Source organism: Phycodurus eques, chromosome 5 (assembly GCF_024500275.1).
Source record: "Phycodurus eques isolate BA_2022a chromosome 5, UOR_Pequ_1.1, whole genome shotgun sequence".
NCBI classification, from domain to species: Eukaryota; Metazoa; Chordata; class Actinopteri; order Syngnathiformes; family Syngnathidae; genus Phycodurus; species Phycodurus eques.
In genome coordinates this window covers 10,882,097-10,901,906 of record NC_084529.1, presented here as the reverse complement: position 1 = coordinate 10,901,906, position 19,810 = coordinate 10,882,097, and the positions used below count along the sequence as shown (strand labels likewise).

The following is a 19,810-nucleotide window of genomic DNA, read 5'->3' as shown; positions in this document are numbered from 1 at the left end:
AATCGTGTTCAACACACGTAAGTCCAAGACTGCGGTATACTAAAAGTACAGATTAATGCATATTTGGGTTTAAACTAATGAGAACAGGAACCCCAGCTATATGCATTGTCATCCCATACTCACTCCCAACCTCACATCACAAGTAAAGCTACTACAATGGCCCAGCCAATCACCTGACTTGAATCCAATCAAAAATATATGGAAAGAATTGAAACTCAAGGTCAATAAAAGAAGCCCACGGAACCGTCAAGATTTGAAGACTGCTTGTGTGGAGGAATGGGACAAAATCACACCGGAGCAGTGCATGCGACTAGTTTCTCCATACAGAAGGCATCTTGAAGCTGTCATTGCAAACAAAGGCTTTTGTACAAAGTATTAAATAAATACCAGTTGCCGTGTTCAATACTTTTTTCCTGTATCATTTCACATTGTTACACACAACTTTATTTCTGATCTTATTTGTTCTACTTTTTATTGTATGTATGGATCACTTAGGTTGTTCCCAACATCTGGTGAAATTTTCATGTCAATAGCACCTTTGGAAATACATTTAATGAGAAAAATGGTGACGTGTTAAATACTTATTTCAGCGCTGTATCTCCCCTCTGTCAGTGCAATCTTACAACCTGACAGAGTGTGCGCCCTTGTCCCTTTCCTGTCACAATCTGCACCATGTGTCCTCTGTCATCCCTAATCTGTGCAAATTGACTGGGGTTGGTAAGGTCTCATACACTGCAGGAAGAAGAAAGGACATACAGAAGGGATCTCACCGCCATTGGTCAGTCCATGTGATTTTTTTGGATAGAGGTATTACTATATTGGTCATGTAGGTGCTCATTCTCTTTGCAAGCACATCACAAGAATATTCTTTTACCCCAAGCTAAGTAGGGAGTTCAGAACTGACAGATATGTGTGGATCCCTGTTCTATGGCTACCAAGCACCCTTCTGCCATTCTCCAGCTTGTTGGAATCATTCCCTTGGACCAAATTATCCACATAAGCATCCACTGCCTTCAGAGGAGCTTAGGGGATGTTGATATACAAACCCCAACTCCAATGAAGTTGGGACATAATGTAAAATGTAAATAAAACCTGAATACAATGATTTGTAAATCATTTTCAACCTACACTATATTGCTACTATAGTATTTGCTCACGTGCCTTGACTCACATATGAACTTTAGTGACGTACCATTTCTAATTCATAGGGTTCAATAATCATCATCAACCACCCTTTGCAGCTGTAACAGCTTTGACCTTTCTGGGAAGGCTGTCCACAAGGTTTAGGAGTGTGTTTATGTGAATTTTTGACTGTTCTTTCAGAAGCACATTTATAAGGTCACACACTGATGTTGGATGAGAAGGCCTGGCTCTCGGTCTGTGCTCTAATTCATCCCAAAGGTGTTCTATCTCAGAGGTCAGGACTCTGTGCAGCTAGTCAAGTTCATCCACACCGGACTCTGCCATCCATGTCTTTATGGACCTTGCTTTGTGCACAAGTCCACAGTCATGTTGGAAGAGGAAGGGGCCAGCTTTAAACTATTCCAACAAAGTTGGGAGCATGGAATTGTCCAAAACCTCTTACTATGCTAAAGCATTAAGAGTTCATTTCACTGGAACTAATGGGCCAAGCCCAGCTCCTGAAGAACAACCCTACACCATAATCTCCCCTGCACCAAACTTTACACTTGCCACAATGCAGTTAACACAAGTACCAATCTTCTGGAAACTGCCAACCCCAGACTCGTCCATCAGATTGCCAGATGGAAAAGCATGATTTGTCATTCCAGAGAACACGTCTCCACTGCTCTAGAGTCCAGTGGTGGTGTGCTTTACACCACTGCATCCAACGCTTTGCATTGCACTTGGTAATGCTCGGCCATGAAAACCCACTCCATAAAGCTCTCTGTGCACTGTTCTTGAACTAATCTGAAGCTCACATGACGTTTGGAGGTCTGTAGCTTTTGACTTGGCAGAAAATTTGGTGACCTCTTCGCACCATGCTCATCACTATTCGTTGATCCCGCTCCATCAGTTTATGTGGCCTACTACTTTGTGGCTGACTTGCTGTCGTCCCCAAACGCTTCAACATTCTTATAATATAGCTGACAGTCGACTGTGGAATATTTAGGAGCAAGAAAATTTCACGACTGGACTGCACAGGGGCATCCAAGCATATTAATGGAATGTCTAGTGGAAGGACAAAATGTGGCTGGAGAAGATGCACCAACAAAAGAGATGACCGAGAGATTCAGCGGATTACCAAACAGGGAAGATTCAAGAATCTAGTAGAGATCCAGAAAGAGTGGAATGAGGCGGGAGTCACAGCTTCCACCACATTCAGACATGCGGAAGATGGGCTACAACTGTCGGGTTACTTGGATCAAGCCACTTCTGAGCCCTAGCCAACGTAGGAAGTGTCTCAACTGGGCGAAGGAGAAGAAGGACTGGACTGTCGGTCAGTGGTCCAAGGTCCTCTTTGCCGATGAAAGTAAAGTGTGCCTTTCATTCGGGAATCATCATTCGGGGTTTAGAGGAAGATGGGTGACGAACAGAACCTAAGCTGCTTGAGGTCCAGTCTGAAATATCCACAGTCAGTCATAATTTGGGGTGCAATGTCCAGTAAACTCTGCTTTCTTAAATCCAAGGTCATCGCAACAGTCTACCAGAAGGTTTTAGAGGACTTCATGATTCGTCCTGCTGAGGATCTGTATGGAGATGCAGATTTCATCTTCCAGCAGGACCTGGCCCCTGCCCATACCGCCACAAGCACCAAAACCCGGTTTGATGCCCACGCCATCACAATGCTTGACTGGCCAGCCAACTCACCGGATCTAAACCCCATTGAGAATCTATGGGGTATTATCAAGAGGAAAATTAGGGGCACCAGACCCAAAAACAAAGGAGAACAGACAGCAAGCATCAAGGAAATCTGGGCTTCCGTAACTCCCAGGCAATGCCACAGGCTGATTGCTTCAATGCCACAGCGCATCGAGGCAGTGATTAAAGCAATGGGATTCCCAACCAAGTATTGAAGATTAACATATCGTTTTGAAAGTACCATATTTTGATTTGTTTAATGTGATACTAATTCCTTTCTTATTTTTTTACAAAAACTGAAAAGTAAATGGTGATTTCTTCACAGTATTAAATTTTTTTGAATTCCTGATTTTGTGGGTTTTATGAGCTGGAAGCCCAAATTATGTAAAGATAAACAAATAAATACTTGAAATTGTTTAAATTGTGGGCCCTGAATCTATAATCTATGAAACATTTATCTATTGACTTTTTAATGGAATTATGGAAATAAATAAACTTTTCCATGATATAAAATGTTTTGGGAAAGTGTTTATATATATATCTATATCTATATCTATATATATATATATATATATATATATATATATATATATATATATATATATATATATATATATATATATATATATATATATATATATATATATATATATATACACACACACACACACACACACACTCACACACACACAGTGGGTATGGAAAGTATTTAGACCCCCTTAAATATATTTCCTCCGCAGGGTGTCTTGGCTCTCCCTTAGAGATAGGGTGAGAAGCTCGGTCATCCAGGAAGGGCTCAGACTAGAGCCGCTGCTCCTCCACATTGAGAGGAGCCAGATGAGGTGGCTCGGGCATCTGATCAGGATGCCTCCTTGACGCCTCTGTGGTGAGGTGTTCCAGGCACGTCCCACCGGGAGGAGACCCAGGACATGCTGGAGAGACTATGCCTCCCGGCTGGCCTGGGAAGTCTGGGCTTCCCTGCTAAAGCTACTGCCCCCGCGACCCGACCTCGGATAAGCGGAAGAGAATGGATGGATGGATATATGTTGTTCCATAGTGTTTAAAAATTTTCCATTTGTCATATTTATATGTTCAATAGTGTTTAAAAATATTTTTTAAATGTTTTGTTTGTGTTATTCTTCCAACAGTATCCCAATATTATTTAGTATTAATAAAAATACAACTTCAGCAAAATTGTCAGCAAAGTTAGAATATTGGTAGCATGACAACACTATTGGACATAGATGATTAGATATACATGGATAATTAGATGGATAAATAGATGGACAGATTATCAGACAGAGAGGAAATTAAGTTATCACAGCAATTCAGTTGCTCCTTTACCAAGTGTTTCTTTCCATCAACATTCATAGTCAGTGGTCTGAAGGTGACCTCATATGTGTTGCTTTGAAGAGGCTCAAGAACCACAGATGGTGCAGCTCTCCATTGCTTGCCGTTGATGACGGGTCGTATGCTGCAACGCTGATTTGTGGGGTTGACCACAGACAGTGTCTGAGTGTGAGAGCCACGCACTGGGCAAGAGAAATTTACCACCTGAAAGCAAATACAAGCAAAGCAGAACAATTAAACAGGTTAAATGAAGGGCACTAACAGTCATTGATTTGCATGAAAGCACCAAAGTGGGAGGAATCTACTAAGATTTGCTACTGAGATGATTCTCTCTTCATACCAATCCTGGGCAGAGAGCAGTACATATACAGTGTGTACTCACTGTCCCTGTCTGCTCAACTTAAAAAACAGTCGACAGCCTCAGATACATAAATGCACAAATGTCTTTTAATTAAGTGATTTTTGCTCAACATTGTACATGTCACAATAATACTGTGTATATTAACCAAACCTCTTTGTTAGAAGCGGCTGCAATGCAGGAGCCCGTCACAGTGAGAGTGATGAGTGAAGAGGAGCCCTCAATGCAGCAAGTTAGATTCTCATATCTTGAGTCATTATTCAAGCGAACAGGGGAAAATGTCAATTCTGAAGGAACCTCCATTCCTGGCTGGATAGAGCCTTTAGTTGGCTGGATGGACAACTCTGGAGGAAAGTGTTCAGTTTTCCAGTGGAACCTATTTATTTTGTCAAAAAGGAGAAGGGGGCAAGGTTCAAATTTAAATATTATAACTAAAGAGTGAAAATTGCTGTCATTACATTTGTAAAATACATTCATAGTTCGGAAACATCTTTACTCATTTTGTCTTCGTTATTTTAGAAATCAGAAGTTCAGCAGTCGTGCTTACCGGGCACAAAGTTCTCCTGTATTGATCATGACAACTTTCTTTTTGGCGTGGCACTGCTGGACGACTGCTCCAAATGCCAGGTGGTCCTGTTCGAGACGCACCTCTACACCCTAAACATATGAATCAGAGCTGCATCAGCTAACTTAACAATTATATATTTGAGACAACAAATCATAACACAATTTGTCTCTTTACAGTAGCTCAAACCGTACATGCTTTAATTTGCAGGAGAGATGTCATCATGAAAGACAGTGAATGTCTGCCTCCTCAGGTGAATTTTTGGGTCACTCGCTCACTCACTCACTCACTCACTCACTCACTCACTCACTCACTCACCCATCCATCCATTTTCTGAGCTGCTTCTCCTCACTAGGATCGCGGGCGTGCTGGAGCCCATCCCAGCTATCATTGGGCAGGAGGTGGGGTACACCCTGAACTGGTTGCCAGCCAATCGCAGGGCACAAACAAACAAACAACCATTCGCACTCACAGTCACTCCTACGGGTAATTTAGAGTCTCCAATTAATGCATGTTTTTGGGATGTGGGAGGAAACCGGAGTGCCCGGAGAAAACCCACGCAGGCACGGGGAGAACATGCAAACTCCACACAGGCGGGGCCGAGGATTGAACACCGGTCCTCAGAACTGTGAGGCTGACGTTCTAACCAGTCGTCCACCATGCCGCCTTCACTGCTTCACTTGTAACAAATTATCAAGCACATTTCAGCGGGGCGTTTATTATCAAAGGTTACAGGGTTTGGCCCTGCATCCAGTATACTAATTTGAACTGTACCTGACAGCAGCCCTGGATGGCCAGTAGCGGATGTAAATAGCTGTCAATCTCAGCCTGCAGCTCAGCAGTAAAGGGAGAAATACGCTGATTGGGTGTGAACAGGATCTCAACATTACATGAACCTTGAAGAGCTTTGAGGTATAGCTCGGTTACTGGACTGAATGACAAATCCTGGATGTGAAGAAACAGAGAAAAAGTAATATACAACTACAGTACCGTGAAAAAGTATTTATCCCCTTCTCAAACTCTTTTTTTTTTTGCATGGTTTCCACACATTGTTTAAAGATCAACAAACAAATATAAAGATCAGACAAAGATAATCCAAGTAAACATAAAATGCAGTCTTTAAATGGCTATTTTATTAATTAAGGGGGGAAAAAAACGATTCAAAGCTACCTGGCCGTGAGTGAAAAACTAATTGTCCCCCTGTTAAATCATGAATTAACTGTGGCTAATCATATATTTTGAAAATCTGCGTTAATTTTCATTGACCCGTTGACCACTGATTTCTTGATTGAAAAGGTCTGGAGTTTATCAGGCTTGGAGCCTGTTCAATCAAGAAATCACACAAAAAAAAAAAACTTTCTGACAAAATGAAGTCAGCCAAAAGCTCTCAAAAACCTGCAACAAAATGTCACAATCCAAAGAAATTCAAGAACAGATGAGAAATAAAGTAATTGACATCTATCAGTCTGTAAAGGGTTCCAATGCCATTTCTTAAGCTTTAGGGCTCCAGCGAACCACAACATCTAAAGAACTGCAGGCCTCCCTTGCCTCAGATAGAGACTGGGCAAAAATGTCATCCATGGCAGAGTTCCAAGGCGAAAACCACTGCTGACCAAAAAGAACATAAAGGCACGTCTTACATTTGCAAAAAAACAACAACAAAAACCATCTTATTGATTCCCAAGACTTTTGGGAGAATATTCTATGGACTGATGAGTTGAACTTTTTGGAAGGTATGTGTCGTGTTACATCTGTCGTAAATGTAACACAGCATTTCAGAAAAACAACATCATACCAATAGTCACACGTGGTGGTAGTGTGATAGTCCTGGATGACTTGCTGTGATTTCTGGAACCATGAATTTTGCTCTTTACCAGAAAATCCGGATGGAGAATTTTCGGCCATTAGTTTGTGACCTCAACCTTAAGCACACTTGGGTTCTGCAACTGGACAACAATCCAAAACACACCAGCAAGTCAACTTATGAATGGCTTAAATTTTTTTTTAATCTTTTCGAGCGACCGAGTCAAAGTCTGGACTTGAATCCAATTGAAATGCTGCGGCATGACCTTAAAAACGCCGTTCCTGCTCGAAAACCCTCCAGTGTTGCTGAATTAAAACAACTGTGCAAGGAAGAGTGGGCAAAAATATCTCAAGCGCTTGATTTAATTTGTTGCTGCTGAGGGTGGCTCAACCAAGTTATTGCGTTTTGGGGGCAATTACTTTTTCCACACATGGCCAAAAGTAGCTTTAAATAGTTTTTCCCCCCATAATCAAAAAAAAAAACACAAATAAAATCACCATTTAACTGTATTTTACATTTACTTGGGTTATATTTGTCTGATATTTATTCATATTTGTATATATGTTTGTTTGATAATTGTCAACATTATAGTGGGGGGAAAAAATGACAATTTGAGAAGGGGGCAAATACTTTTTCACAGCACTGTATATGCTCTCCACTGCTTAACATGCTCCCTACCTTGGTCTCCATATGTGTTTTTTTCCTGTCAAGCTGCAAGGTGAAGGAAATGTCCAAAATACTGCGGTTGACAAGCTGCACCCTTTTCATAACTTTCTCACCAGGGGTCAGATTTCCAAGTTTCACCTTCTGGTGCTTGGGAGCCAATACTCCCAACTAGAACAAAATGATACAAATGTGCAAAAACTGGATGAAGCTTGTATAGCCTTTGTCAGTAAATCAAGTATTATAAGGTGGGGGAGTTCGAGGTTGGTAAAAGAGAGCAGAGATTGTTCTTGAGTGTAGTACACAAGCTGTTCACCTTCATTTCAATTCCTTGTCCCCAAATGTCCACCTGTTCCTTGATGCAGCTGTTTATTAAGAAGATTACGTTTTCGTGGTAACGTCGTGGCTCTCGAGGATAGAAGGTGAAAGGAACCTCAACCACAGCACCGGAGGACAAAACATCTGGTTTGAATCCAATTTCCAGGAATGAGCACTTTCTGGATAGACACTTGACACTGAGGAGCAGAACGACATGTGTTCATGACTACTACTACTTTATGTATTTTACTGTGTATTTTACATCTTGACTAACACGGACACATGCTCGAACAACTAACCTGATGTCCCTGTTGCCTTTATTTCTTAACACAAGAGTGTGGGATGCTGGCACCATGCCAGGATAATACACAAAGTTCTTGCCAAAGTTGTACTTTTTGAAAGAGAATTCAAGTTCAGGTGCCACACCACTGCCTTCAATAGCAATGGTAAACAATGGACCTTTAGTTACCTGGACAGACAGAAGGAGTCAGCAAATGGACTTAATATAAATATGTCAAGAGTCACATGGTTGGTGTTGATAAGAAAGTTTGTCTGTTTTTTTTTCCACCAAATACAATTTAAAAATTCAATTGACATGCTTCCTAAATTAAAAGTACAGTGTCACTTTCTAGGACATTCACAGTTTACATTGGTAAGTCTCCATCTTATCGTCTTTTGACCCAATGTAAATGTTTTTAAGGCCAGGTTGAAAACCTTTTTTTTTCTCTCATGCTTGAATGAATTTCCACTTTTAAATTATATTTCTTGCACTGTATGCTGTTTTAATTGTGCTTCTATTGTTTCTCTTTGTTTGAAATGTTTTTTTTTGTTTGTTTTTAAATGGTTTTAATCATGTAAAGCGCACTGAATGACCTTGTGTATGAACTGCGCTACAAATTTGCTTTGCGTTTTAAGAAAGTATGAATTCACACGGTGAACGACTGGTGAGCACACCCGCTTCACAGTTCTGAGGACTTGGGTTCAAATCCGGCCTCGGCTGCGTGGAGTTTGCATGTTCTCCACGTGGCTGCGTGGGTTTTCTCTGGGTACTCCTGGTTTCCTCCCACATCCAAAAACCATGCATGGTAGGTTAATTGAGGACTCTAAATTGCCCGTAGTTGTGAATGTATACATATGTGTGCCCTGCAATTGGCTGGCGACCAGTTCAGGGTGTATCCCGCCTTTCGCCTGAAGATAGCTGGGATAGGCTCCAGCAGGCCCTTCGACCCTAGTGAGGATAAGTGGTATGGAAAATTAATGAATGACTGAATTCATAAGTACTGTATGTTCTTCTCAGAGCTTGCTAATTCTAGTCCACACACTTTACTGACAGTCTTGGGACACCTGTTTTAATCAGTCAATCAATTGTTAGGTTAGACTCATTAGTTGAACCTTACACTGATGTATATATTTCATGTAATATACGTATAATAGCTTGGACAATTCTGTGCTCCCGATCTTATCGTATGAGTTCCCTTTTTTTCTAGAATGCTCGAGCCCTAATGCACAAAGCATACTGTATGTTCCCACTTTTTCTGTAATCAATAATTTTCTATGGGTAACTGCATCTTACCTTGATAGTCAGTCTGACATCTTTGAGGGTGCAACTGCTCCGAGGAGAAAAGAAGAGTGCTGACTGCAGCTTCTCCCCGATAGCAATTGTAGAATTTTTGGGTTTTGTTACTAGGTGTTGAAGCAGCTCACTTGGCCCTTCCAGTTCAAATTTCACATCCATGTTGTGCCTCCCTGTATTGGTCACCAGGATATTAAAGGTAGCTTGCTCTGAAATGCCCACCTAGAGTATATGCATGTAGTCAGATGGTGTAAAACTCAATTTAGTGTATTTCAGTGTAGTGGCTCCAACATCATACTCTGTTTTGTATTATGCTTTTACACATGTAGCTGAGAATGAATACTTACCTTTCCAAAGTCTAAAGTATCTAAAATGTCAGGACTGAGCTCTCTGAGACCTCCATCTGGATTTTCCACTTGAACAGAAGCAGTAATTGTAAAACAATGTGCCTTACAAGTGAGGATGAGTGGCTTTGACTTTCTCTTCACTCTCAGAGTTAATCTGAAGCTCACGTAGCCCTGACGGCAAGGACTGAATGACACTGACAGGGGCAACCTGCATCATATGTCTCAGTTTAAAACTCAAAATGTTAAAGTTATTTCTTTGTCATAAAATCCATTGCATTGTGTTACATGAATGAGATGCTTCAAAGTCATTCACCTATCTTTGGCTGGCACTGTGCCACACATTGGCTGCAAAATGAGGCTGGATTCTTGGTCATCACAGAGTAATGATGGCTGCAAAACACTGAAGTGAAAGGGTTCCTTCTCTCCATTCACGAGATCCACTGTTTGTGACACTTTATTACCTAGAGAAAACATCGATAACACTAATGCATTCCTAGTGATGTTCAACAGTCATTTTTACATCTTAGTAGCTGCTTCATGATGGGAAATTATTCTATGAAATACAAAGAGTGGATACTTGCAGCGCACACTCAGTTGGACAATTGTTCACATTGACAGTGAGATTAACAGATTAAGGGTATGATTTGCTAAAAGGTTTGCGGATGCAAAAACGGGCGCGAACTTGATCTCTCACGCAAACTGTTGTGGAAGTAGATCTGACTAACCGGGCGGACACAGTATTGTGTATGCTAAATGGGCAAAATTCACATGCACTTTATTTTGCGTATTCTGAGAAGAGAAGCACGCACAATGAGATTTAACAATCTTGAGACATCTTGCAGTGGCAAATTTTAATACTAAGTCTAAAAGGCACGGCTGTGCGTAGCGATGACTGCGCATAAATGAGACATATTGTTATATTGTTTGTCCACATGTGTTGCTGCAGCTTTTGTCTAACATGTCTATGTTTTAAAGAATGAATAATATCCATTCTTTAAAACATTGTAACAACGCAACATTGATGCTATTCATTAGCCCGTCTACTGTGTTTCCCGTTTTGTGTTAGCATTAAGCTAATGAAAAATTGCCAACAGGTTGGTTGTTAGGTGGTTGTCATAAATACACAATTGTCTTGTGTTTGGTTTGAAAATAAACTTTAACTGGGAGTGTCATGAAACAGGTTCAACCCTCTTTTTTGAATTTTTTTTAAAAGTATGCCTAAACTGCTGCTTGTTGTGAAGTGAGCTAAACTGAGTTAACCGCCACCATACAGTGCTCAATGTGATGCTGTCCCTCAACTTTTGCACGTTCTGATCGAGGTCTGACACGTTTTTCATGTTCTGTCACTGTCATGTGTGGGTGTGCGTGTGTGCCAGGTTTTGTCTTCCTCTCTCGTTTCTCACACACCTGCTCCTGTGAGCATCTTCACCACCTGTGCCTCGTTCACCCTAATTACCTATTGTATTTAACCTCGTGTCTCATTCCCTCTCGTTGCCAGTTCGTTGTACCTTGTCGTCACGTTCCAGCATTCCTTGTCACAGACTCACAGTAAGACTTTGACCCTGTTCCGATTATCGACCTTGCCTCTTTGCCTCATGTTCTTGGATACTGTTGCCCTTCTTGGATTGCCTGCCCGTGTACCGACCTATGCCCGTCTATTAAACCTCTCTTTTTGGAAACTGTCCATTTGTTTTGGAGTCTTGCATTTTTGGGTCCTAGCCTCTGTTCCGTTCATGACAGAACGAACTGGCCATAACATGGACCCAGCAGACTCAGACCCGGTGCGCAAAGCCCTTCAAGCGCAGGGTCAACGCCTCTCGAAGCAGGATGAGCAGCTTGCTGCCCTCCACCTTCATCTAGAGGGACTGTCAAGGCATCAGGACAATATGATGAGACAGGTGGCCTCACAGTTTGAACTTCTTATGAAAATTATCCAAGACAAGGAACCAGTTGGCACCACACCCAATACCGCCACGGTATTTCCATGTGAAACAGTCAACATGCAGCCACCTGCCACCTCCGCTGCTGTCTGCCCACAGCTCTCCCGACCGGAGAGGTTCTCTGGAAATTCTGGGAACATTAAGCCGTTCATCACGCAGTGCGAACTCCACTTTGAGCTGCAGGCAGCTGCCTTCCCCACCGAGCGGGCAAAGATCGCTTTCGTCATTTCCCACCTGACTGGTCGTGCGGAGGCGTGGGCTACTGCTGAATGGAGCCGCAATGCCGCCACGTGTCATTCATGGGCTTTTTTCGTAAAGACTATGGAGCAAATTTTTCAATTTTCCACTCCGGATCGTGAGGCAGCTCGCTCCCTTGTCACCTTACGACAAGGCATGCGCAGGGTGTCAGATTACGCGATTGAGTTTCGCATTCTAGCAGCTGAGAGTCATTGGAATAATCGGGCGCTACTCGATGCCTTTTTTCAAGGACTATCCCCCGCCGTCAAGGATCATTTAGTGCCGCTAGACCTGCCGACCGACTTGGACACTCTCATCGCTCTCGCCGTAAAAATCGACAGGAGGCTTTTGGATCGCGAGCTGGATGGAGATCGGCGGAAGGCTGCGTCACCGCGCACTTTGAGGACAAGCCTCGGTGACCAGCCAAACCAAGACAGATCCCCTGGTTCCGGTCTCAGCCCACTGGCTAACGTCCCCACGGAGGAACCCATGCAACTGGGCAGGTTCCGTCTCTCCCCTGAGGAACGTCAACGCCGGCTGAGGGAAGGGCGGTGCTTCTACTGCGGTCAGTTGGGTCATTCCGTGAGCAACTGTCACGTCAAAGTTGCCGGTGCCGGTAGCAAGGGCACGGGAGAGGTGAGTCTGAATTTGATGAAGGAAGACCCTACACGGGTTCTTCCTAAAGTGACACTATGCTCTCCTGATCAAGAAATTCATACACCTGTATTAATTGACTCTGGTTCTGACGCAAACTTACTCAACTCCATCCTCGTTAAACGTATGCACCTTAGAACCTTTGAAATAAAACGCCACCGCAACACCTATGCTGCAGACGGCAGTTTTATGGGCAAAATCACTCACCACACTCACATTGACATTTCCCGATTCTCACTCGGAACGCATTAGTTTTCATGTTTTTGACGCCATGAATCAGGACCTTATCTTAGGGAACCCATGGTTGAGATTACATAACCCCCACATTGACTGGTCCTCTGGGCAGGTTATGTCATGGGGCAGCAATTGCGCCTGGAACTGTTTCAAGCCGCCATGTGATGTTCAGGGTCATGTTTCTAAGGACAATCCACAGACCCCATCTGGGGATCCTGATTTATCTCAAGTGCCCACCTGTTACCAGGATATTAGACGTTTTTTCCAAGTCCAAGGCCAAATCCCTTCCACCCCACAGACCTTATGACTGTGCTATTGACTTGCTGCCTGGAACCACACCCCCACGAGGCAGGTTGTTCTCTCTTTCAGGGCCGGAACACAAGGCCATGAAGGAGTACGTGGAGGAATCACTGGCAGCCGGCCTCATTCGCCCATCTTCATCCCCTGCGGGAGCAGGATTTTTCTTTGTGGACAAGAAAGACAAGACCCTGCGACCCTGTATCGATTACCGGGGTCTCAACGATATCACTGTAAAAAACAGGTACCCTCTTCCTCTCATCTCCACCGCCTTTGAGTTCCTGGAGGGAGCCAAGGTTTTCACCAAACTGGACTTAAGAAATGCATATCATCTAGTCAGAATAAGGGAGGGGGATGAATGGAAAACAGCATTTAACACACCAACAGGACATTATGAATATTTGGTAATGCCTTTTGGGCTTACTAACGCTCCAGCTGTTTTCCAGAACCTCGTCAATGATGTCCTGCGTGACATGCTGAATGTTTATGTTTTTGTTTATTTGGATGACATTTTGATTTTCTCCCCGGATGAGGAGACTCACATTATTCATGTCCGCTCTGTTTTGCAGCAGTTACTGCAGAACCAACTATATGTTAAGGCTGAGAAATGTGAGTTCCACAGGGCGTCAGTTTCTTTTCTGGGTTTTGTCCTGGCTCAAGGTGAAGTCAAAATGGACCCTTGCAAAGTCGATGCAGTAATTAATTGGCCTACTCCCACGTCACGCAAAGATGTACAAAGGTTCTTAGGGTTTGCAAACTTCTACAGAAAATTCATCAGGAATTTCAGTTCTATAGCCTCTCCTTTGCATGATCTTACCTCGCCACACAAACCTTTTGCATGGAACCCGCTTTGTCAGGCAGCGTTTCAAAAACTTAAGTCGAGCTTTACCTCCGCTCCCATCCTTACTTTGCCAGATCTCCAACAGCAGTTTGTGGTAGAAGTCGATGCGTCTGATGCCGGAATAGGAGCAGTGCTCTCCCAGAAATCTCTCAAGGATGATAAATTACATCCTTGTGCTTTTCTCTCCAAAAAACTGACCCCAGCTGAGAAAAATTATGACATTGGTGACCGTGAACTGCTGGCAGTCAAGGTGGCCTTGATGGAGTGGAGGCACTGGCTAGAGGGGGCACAGACTCCGTTTTTAGTATGGACAGATCACAAGAACCTTGAGTATATTAAGACTGCTAAAAGATTAAATGCGAGGCAGGCTAGATGGGCTCTGTTCTTTACTAGATTTAATTTCACGCTATCCTACCGACCCGGTTCTAAAAATGGTAAGCCAGATGCTTTGTCACGCATTTTCTCCGAAGAGAATTCTTTGTCCAACCCAAAGACTATTTTGCCCAAGTCATGTTTTATTTCCGCTTTTGTTTGGGACATTGAAACGGCGGTTAAAGGGGCTCTGAAAGACACTCCTAGCCCTGACGATTGCCCTGAAAACAGGCTTTATGTGGTTCCGACCTTAAGGGGAAGAGTCATCCACTGGGCTCACACGAACCGCACTGTATGTCACCCAGGCATTGCCAAGACTCAATCAGTGGTCGAACAGCGCTTTTGGTGGCCTAATATTAGGAGGGATGTTATTGATTATGTCAATGCTTGCCAGGTATGTGCTGCCAACAAGCCCTCTCATCAACGTCCTTCTGGGGAGTTGCGACCCCTGCCAATACCACTACGTCCTTGGTCAGACATTTCCGTAGACTTTGTGACAGGATTACCGGCCTCTAAAGGCAATACCACCATTCTTACAGTTGTTGACAGGTTCTCTAAGATGGCACACTTCATTGCACTTCCAAAACTCCCCTCAGCTAAAGACACTGCCGAGCTGATGATTAATCAGGTTTTTAAGTTCCATGGTTTCCCCAGGAATGTGGTGTCTGATAGGGGTCCCCAATTCATTTCGCAATTTTGGAAGGAGTTTTGCAAACTCATAGGTGCTACCGTCAGTCTGTCATCTGGGTTTCATCCTGAAACCAACGGCCAAACCGAGAGGCTGAACCAGGACCTGGAGACGGGGCTCCGATGTCTCGCTTCACAGGATCCGCGATCCTGGTCTCAGAAATTGGTTTGGGTCGAATTCTCCCACAATTCCCTCCCCTCTGCATCCACTGGTCTATCGCCTTTTCACGTTGTGCATGGTTACCAACCATCTCTGTTTCCTGCCATAGCCCCTGAGTCCACAGTTCCAGCGGCATTAACCTTGGTGAGACGCTGCAGGAGGACCTGGGAGCGAGCCCGACAGATGCTGCTGCGCCAGGGACGGTCCTACAAAACCGCTGCTGACCGTCGGAGGACACCGGCCCCGAACTACAAAGTGGGTCAGCGAGTTTGGCTCTCGACCAAACATATTCCACTCCGGGTGGAGTCCAAGAAGCTCGCTCCCAGGTTCGTTGGGCCCTTCCCCATCACAAAGATCATCAACCCTGTCACCGTGAAGCTGAGGCTCCCAAGGTCGATGCGGGTCCACCCTGCTTTTCATGTCAGCCTACTCAAACCAGCCCGGGACTCCCCTCTGGTCCCGCCTTCCAGGCCCCCTCCTCCCCCCCGGTTTGTGGATGGGGGCCCTGTCTTCGCTGTGAAGCGGCTGTTGTCGTCTCGTCGGAGGGGGAGGGGGTTTCAATATCTGGTGGACTGGGAGGGCTATGGGCCTGAGGAACGTTCATGGGTACCGTCTGCGTTTATCATGGATGATTCGCTCATTCGGGACTTCCACGTTGCGCATCCAGGGGCCCCAGGGCCGTCTGGGGCCGGCCGTTAAGGGGGGGGTACTGTCATGTGTGGGTGTGCGTGTGTGCCAGGTTTTGTCTTCCTCTCTCGTTTCTCACACACCTGCTCCTGTGAGCATCTTCACCACCTGTGCCTCGTTCACCCTAATTACCTATTGTATTTAACCTCGTGTCTCATTCCCTCTCGTTGCCAGTTCGTTGTACCTTGTCGTCACGTTCCAGCATTCCTTGTCACAGACTCACAGTAAGACTTTGACCCTGTTCCGATTATCGACCTTGCCTCTTTGCCTCATGTTCTTGGATACTGTTGCCCTTCTTGGATTGCCTGCCCGTGTACCGACCTATGCCCGTCTATTAAACCTCTCTTTTTGGAAACTGTCCATTTGTTTTGGAGTCTTGCATTTTTGGGTCCTAGCCTCTGTTCCGTTCATGACAGTCACAGCTTTCTGCAAATTAAACCTAAATTAAACGACGTCGGGCACGTTTAGAGCACGTTTGTGGCCACAGCAGACTTGAATGAAGCCCCTCTGCTGGGATCTCCGTGACCACGCTCCCTTTGTAGTAAAACATCATGTTCTCAAGTTCCATTTTGGCGGCCTAAAACGTCATTGCCATGAACATAATGTAAGTGTAGCATGGTTTTGCTCACGCGCAAACCGGCCACCAACGGTGTGCGCAATCGGTTAGAGAGACACGCAATTTAGTGCCCGCATTTTGTAATCTTAGTAAATCAGGCTCTAAACGGCTACAATAGTACCGGGTATTTGTCATTTGATAGATTGCAGGAAGAAACAGTAAAACAAATTGGCCTACAGGTACTTTAATATGTGGTGTTACTGTGTGCCCATGGATGTGACATACCAATAAGTTGTTCGCCAAAGTCAATGTGGGATTTATCAAAGTGGATAAGAGGTTCTTTCATGGTGCCCACACAAAGGAAGGACATAGAAAGAGACAGCGCCTCAATCACAAAGCTCCAGAATGACTCCACATCTTTCACCTGCTCAGCTACATATTTAAAGCACATCTGTTTACAAACAAAAAGAGATTATGTTGAAGGTTAGGTAAATCTTGATTCTTCAAGAGTCTAACAGGGACAGGGAGATTCAGTATGTGCTATAGAATGATGACACAACTAAGGAGATTGATACTTTGCAGCCGTCTTCACAGAGAAAGAAAAAGTTGAGAAAGAATGAAAAATTATGATATTAGGTAAAGATAGGGCAGCACAGTCAAACTGTCATAGCCAAGAGGTTCTGGGTTCGAATCTTGACATAGGCACTCCTGTGTGGAGTTATCCCCATGCTTTCACCAGTATTCTCTGGGCTTCCTCCCACATTCCAAAAACATGCGTGTAAGATTAATTGAAGAATCTAACTTGCCCATAAGTGTAAATGTGAGTGTGAAGGGTTGTTTTTCTATTTGTGTCCAATGAATGACTAGCGACGAGGACAAGGAGGGTCAGGCTGTGTCCCAACTAGTATCGAGAATGAATGGTGATAGGTAGTTGGGTTAAGTTAGAATGGTATCAATGTATCAACAGATAAAATATAGTACTCTCACTGGGAACATCAATAATACTACAATCGCATTTTTTGTCTTTTTTCAGTTTTATGGTCATAGCTCTCCTGCTTCTTACCTCTGACTTCTCTCCAGGCAGAATGGTGCCACATGGGGTAAGGCAGCTAAATGGACTGTTACCAGTGTCTTCACATTTCCATTCGAATGAGTATGGTTCAGTGGTTGGGTTGAACACAGTAAAACATCTGAAGAACAGACAGCACACACTTTTTAAGTTAACAACTAAAGTTGTAGTCATGAACTAAACTTTTTATATTATATAAATACTTTATATAGTATTTCTTTAACCTTTTTGCTGCGGTAAAGAGGCCAAGTGTTTTACACTCTATCACTCTGATGTTAGGTTCCAAATAAGTCCTGAACTCAGGACTGCGTCGGCTCCCAGTAATGTAGTCAGAGTCTTCGAGGTCAAAGTGGCAACGGGGCAATAGGCTGCGACCACAAAACGAGATAGAGGGTCCCTGAGTCCCAGCACGTAAATTAGGTATACTGGAAATAAAAAGTGCATAAACAGGTAGAAACCATCAGGCAATCATGTTGCTATATAATTCCATTGGAAACACTGATTCAGCTTTAGTCCCTGCTCTAATCACAAATGCAAATGATACTGTTTCATGTCCCATTTTTAAGTACCAAAGGAAAAAAAACATCAAAATCTGTCACAAGCATTAAAGTGCTTTTCTAGGTAAAAGCTTGATAACGTTTACAAATTACTGCTGACAGGCGCGATTGATAGACATACTGTAAACTCCCCGTACAGCGTTTAACGTATATGCGTATATATAGGTTTTACTTGATTGTCAGAATTAAACTACCTGCAATGTAATCTGCCTTGGAACAGGCCTGCTTCCAAAGGTGAAAAGCAAATGTTGAAATTTTGCAAAGCACCAGGCAAAATGGTGCCAATACTTGGCTCCACAGTAAAACCATGCATATTGGGTTTTCCTATCAGAAGAGACCTCTCACTGGTCAGAGTGCTGGCAGCCTGTTCTTCAGTCAAGGCTCTTGATGACATGCCACCTGGAACTCAAATGAGAGTTTTTAATACCTCTCTTAAAGTGTCAAGACCATTTGTGAGTGGTTGGAGGAATTGTTAAATGAATATCTAGTTAAAAGAATCATTTATTGTTCACCTTCTTGGTTTTGGCTGACTGGACTGCTGCTTGAATCTATCAAGACTTGCCATGAAAATTCCAGTCTCACAGCACCCTCATTAATTATCTGCACCCTGCATAGAAAACAAAGGGATATTATTATTTTAGTAATTCAAACACACTGGCAATTGACAGTATTGCTCTAGAGGCTGATCCATTTCGAAGGAAAAATCAATAAGGGGGTGTTTTGTCATCGTCAACAAGCATTTATCTGTATTACTTAATCTTGGTGAAAAGGCAGGGGAGGCGGGCATAGCAACATGACTTACTGGTGAGTGCTGCTTTGGTAAGCCAAGGTGTCTTTGAATCGGATAGTTTCTGTGTTGCAGCTGAACTTTACAAAGTCACAAACGACACTGACACGTAAATGCAAATCCCAGTCTGAGCCTTTGACCACAGAGCAACCCGGCTCTGCATGGTGTTTCTTTGAGTGAACAAACACGCAATTCTGAACATAGATGCATACTTTTCTACTGTCAACATCTCTATTAGGATTTTGCATGTCAACAGGCATACCTTATTCTTTCCAGTTTGTTGTGGCTGTGTACATGAAGCCTGCAATATTTTCTTTTGGTCATCCCAGTCAGGAACCTGATCCAATGGCCACTGGAATGTCACCTGACAAATCTTGCATGCAATTGTCTGTTTCGTTAGTGTCACTCGTGCTTTGGCACAGAAAATGACAGTCACTTCCTTAGAACAGCCTGCATGGAGGTGTCCTACCTGTAGGCATAAAACATAATCGAAACACATAGTTTTGTAGCTATAGCAGAACATACGTTCAAATACCAACACAATGTCCAGTTATTTGTTGTTGTTTTCCAATGTATCAAGCAGGATCAAGGTTTCATTCGTCATGCTAAAGAAAATCAAAGTACAGCATTAACCTGTCCTCTACTAGTCATTAACTCTAAATATTTCTGGTATATGTAAATTGTTAACTGAGAAACAAACACCTTTGCATATACACTTTATTGTCAGTAAGTTATCCTTGATATTTGTAGTGGGGTTTTTTTTCAACGCAACCAAATGGATAAACCCTAACCATATACTATATTGTCTAGCCATTCTCAACACCGCTTATCTTGTTCAGGGTCGCGGGGAGCTGGAGCCTATCCCAGCCGACTTCAGGCGAAAGGCAGACTACACCCTGAACTGGTCACAAGTCAGTCGCAGGGCACATATTGA

The 19,810-nt window shown here is 43.4% G+C and overlaps 1 protein-coding gene across 3 annotated transcripts in view; it reads right to left on the bottom strand.

Annotated features, from left to right (window-relative positions):
- hydin (HYDIN axonemal central pair apparatus protein) overlaps window positions 1-19,810 on the bottom strand; it is a 123,375-nt gene that overhangs the window by 10,338 nt on the left and 93,227 nt on the right. The window contains exons 69-85 of one of the 3 annotated variants that reach the window (XM_061677469.1): window positions 19,139-19,345; window positions 18,892-19,046; window positions 18,602-18,696; window positions 18,284-18,488; window positions 17,757-17,957; window positions 17,527-17,653; window positions 16,749-16,914; window positions 10,112-10,259; window positions 9,799-10,006; window positions 9,452-9,673; window positions 8,178-8,347; window positions 7,877-8,075; window positions 7,576-7,731; window positions 5,868-6,038; window positions 5,076-5,185; window positions 4,682-4,904; window positions 4,165-4,374 (exon numbers count right to left, since the gene is read on the bottom strand). In XM_061677469.1, the coding sequence (XP_061533453.1) occupies window positions 4,165-4,374; window positions 4,682-4,904; window positions 5,076-5,185; window positions 5,868-6,038; window positions 7,576-7,731; window positions 7,877-8,075; window positions 8,178-8,347; window positions 9,452-9,673; window positions 9,799-10,006; window positions 10,112-10,259; window positions 16,749-16,914; window positions 17,527-17,653; window positions 17,757-17,957; window positions 18,284-18,488; window positions 18,602-18,696; window positions 18,892-19,046; window positions 19,139-19,345 (2,973 nt within the window). Of the gene's footprint in view, window positions 1-4,164; window positions 4,375-4,681; window positions 4,905-5,075; window positions 5,186-5,867; window positions 6,039-7,575; window positions 7,732-7,876; window positions 8,076-8,177; window positions 8,348-9,451; window positions 9,674-9,798; window positions 10,007-10,111; window positions 10,260-16,748; window positions 16,915-17,526; window positions 17,654-17,756; window positions 17,958-18,283; window positions 18,495-18,601; window positions 18,697-18,891; window positions 19,047-19,138; window positions 19,346-19,810 lie in introns of those variants that run through there. The other 2 variants (XM_061677470.1, XM_061677471.1) reach the window with 2 other exon arrangements.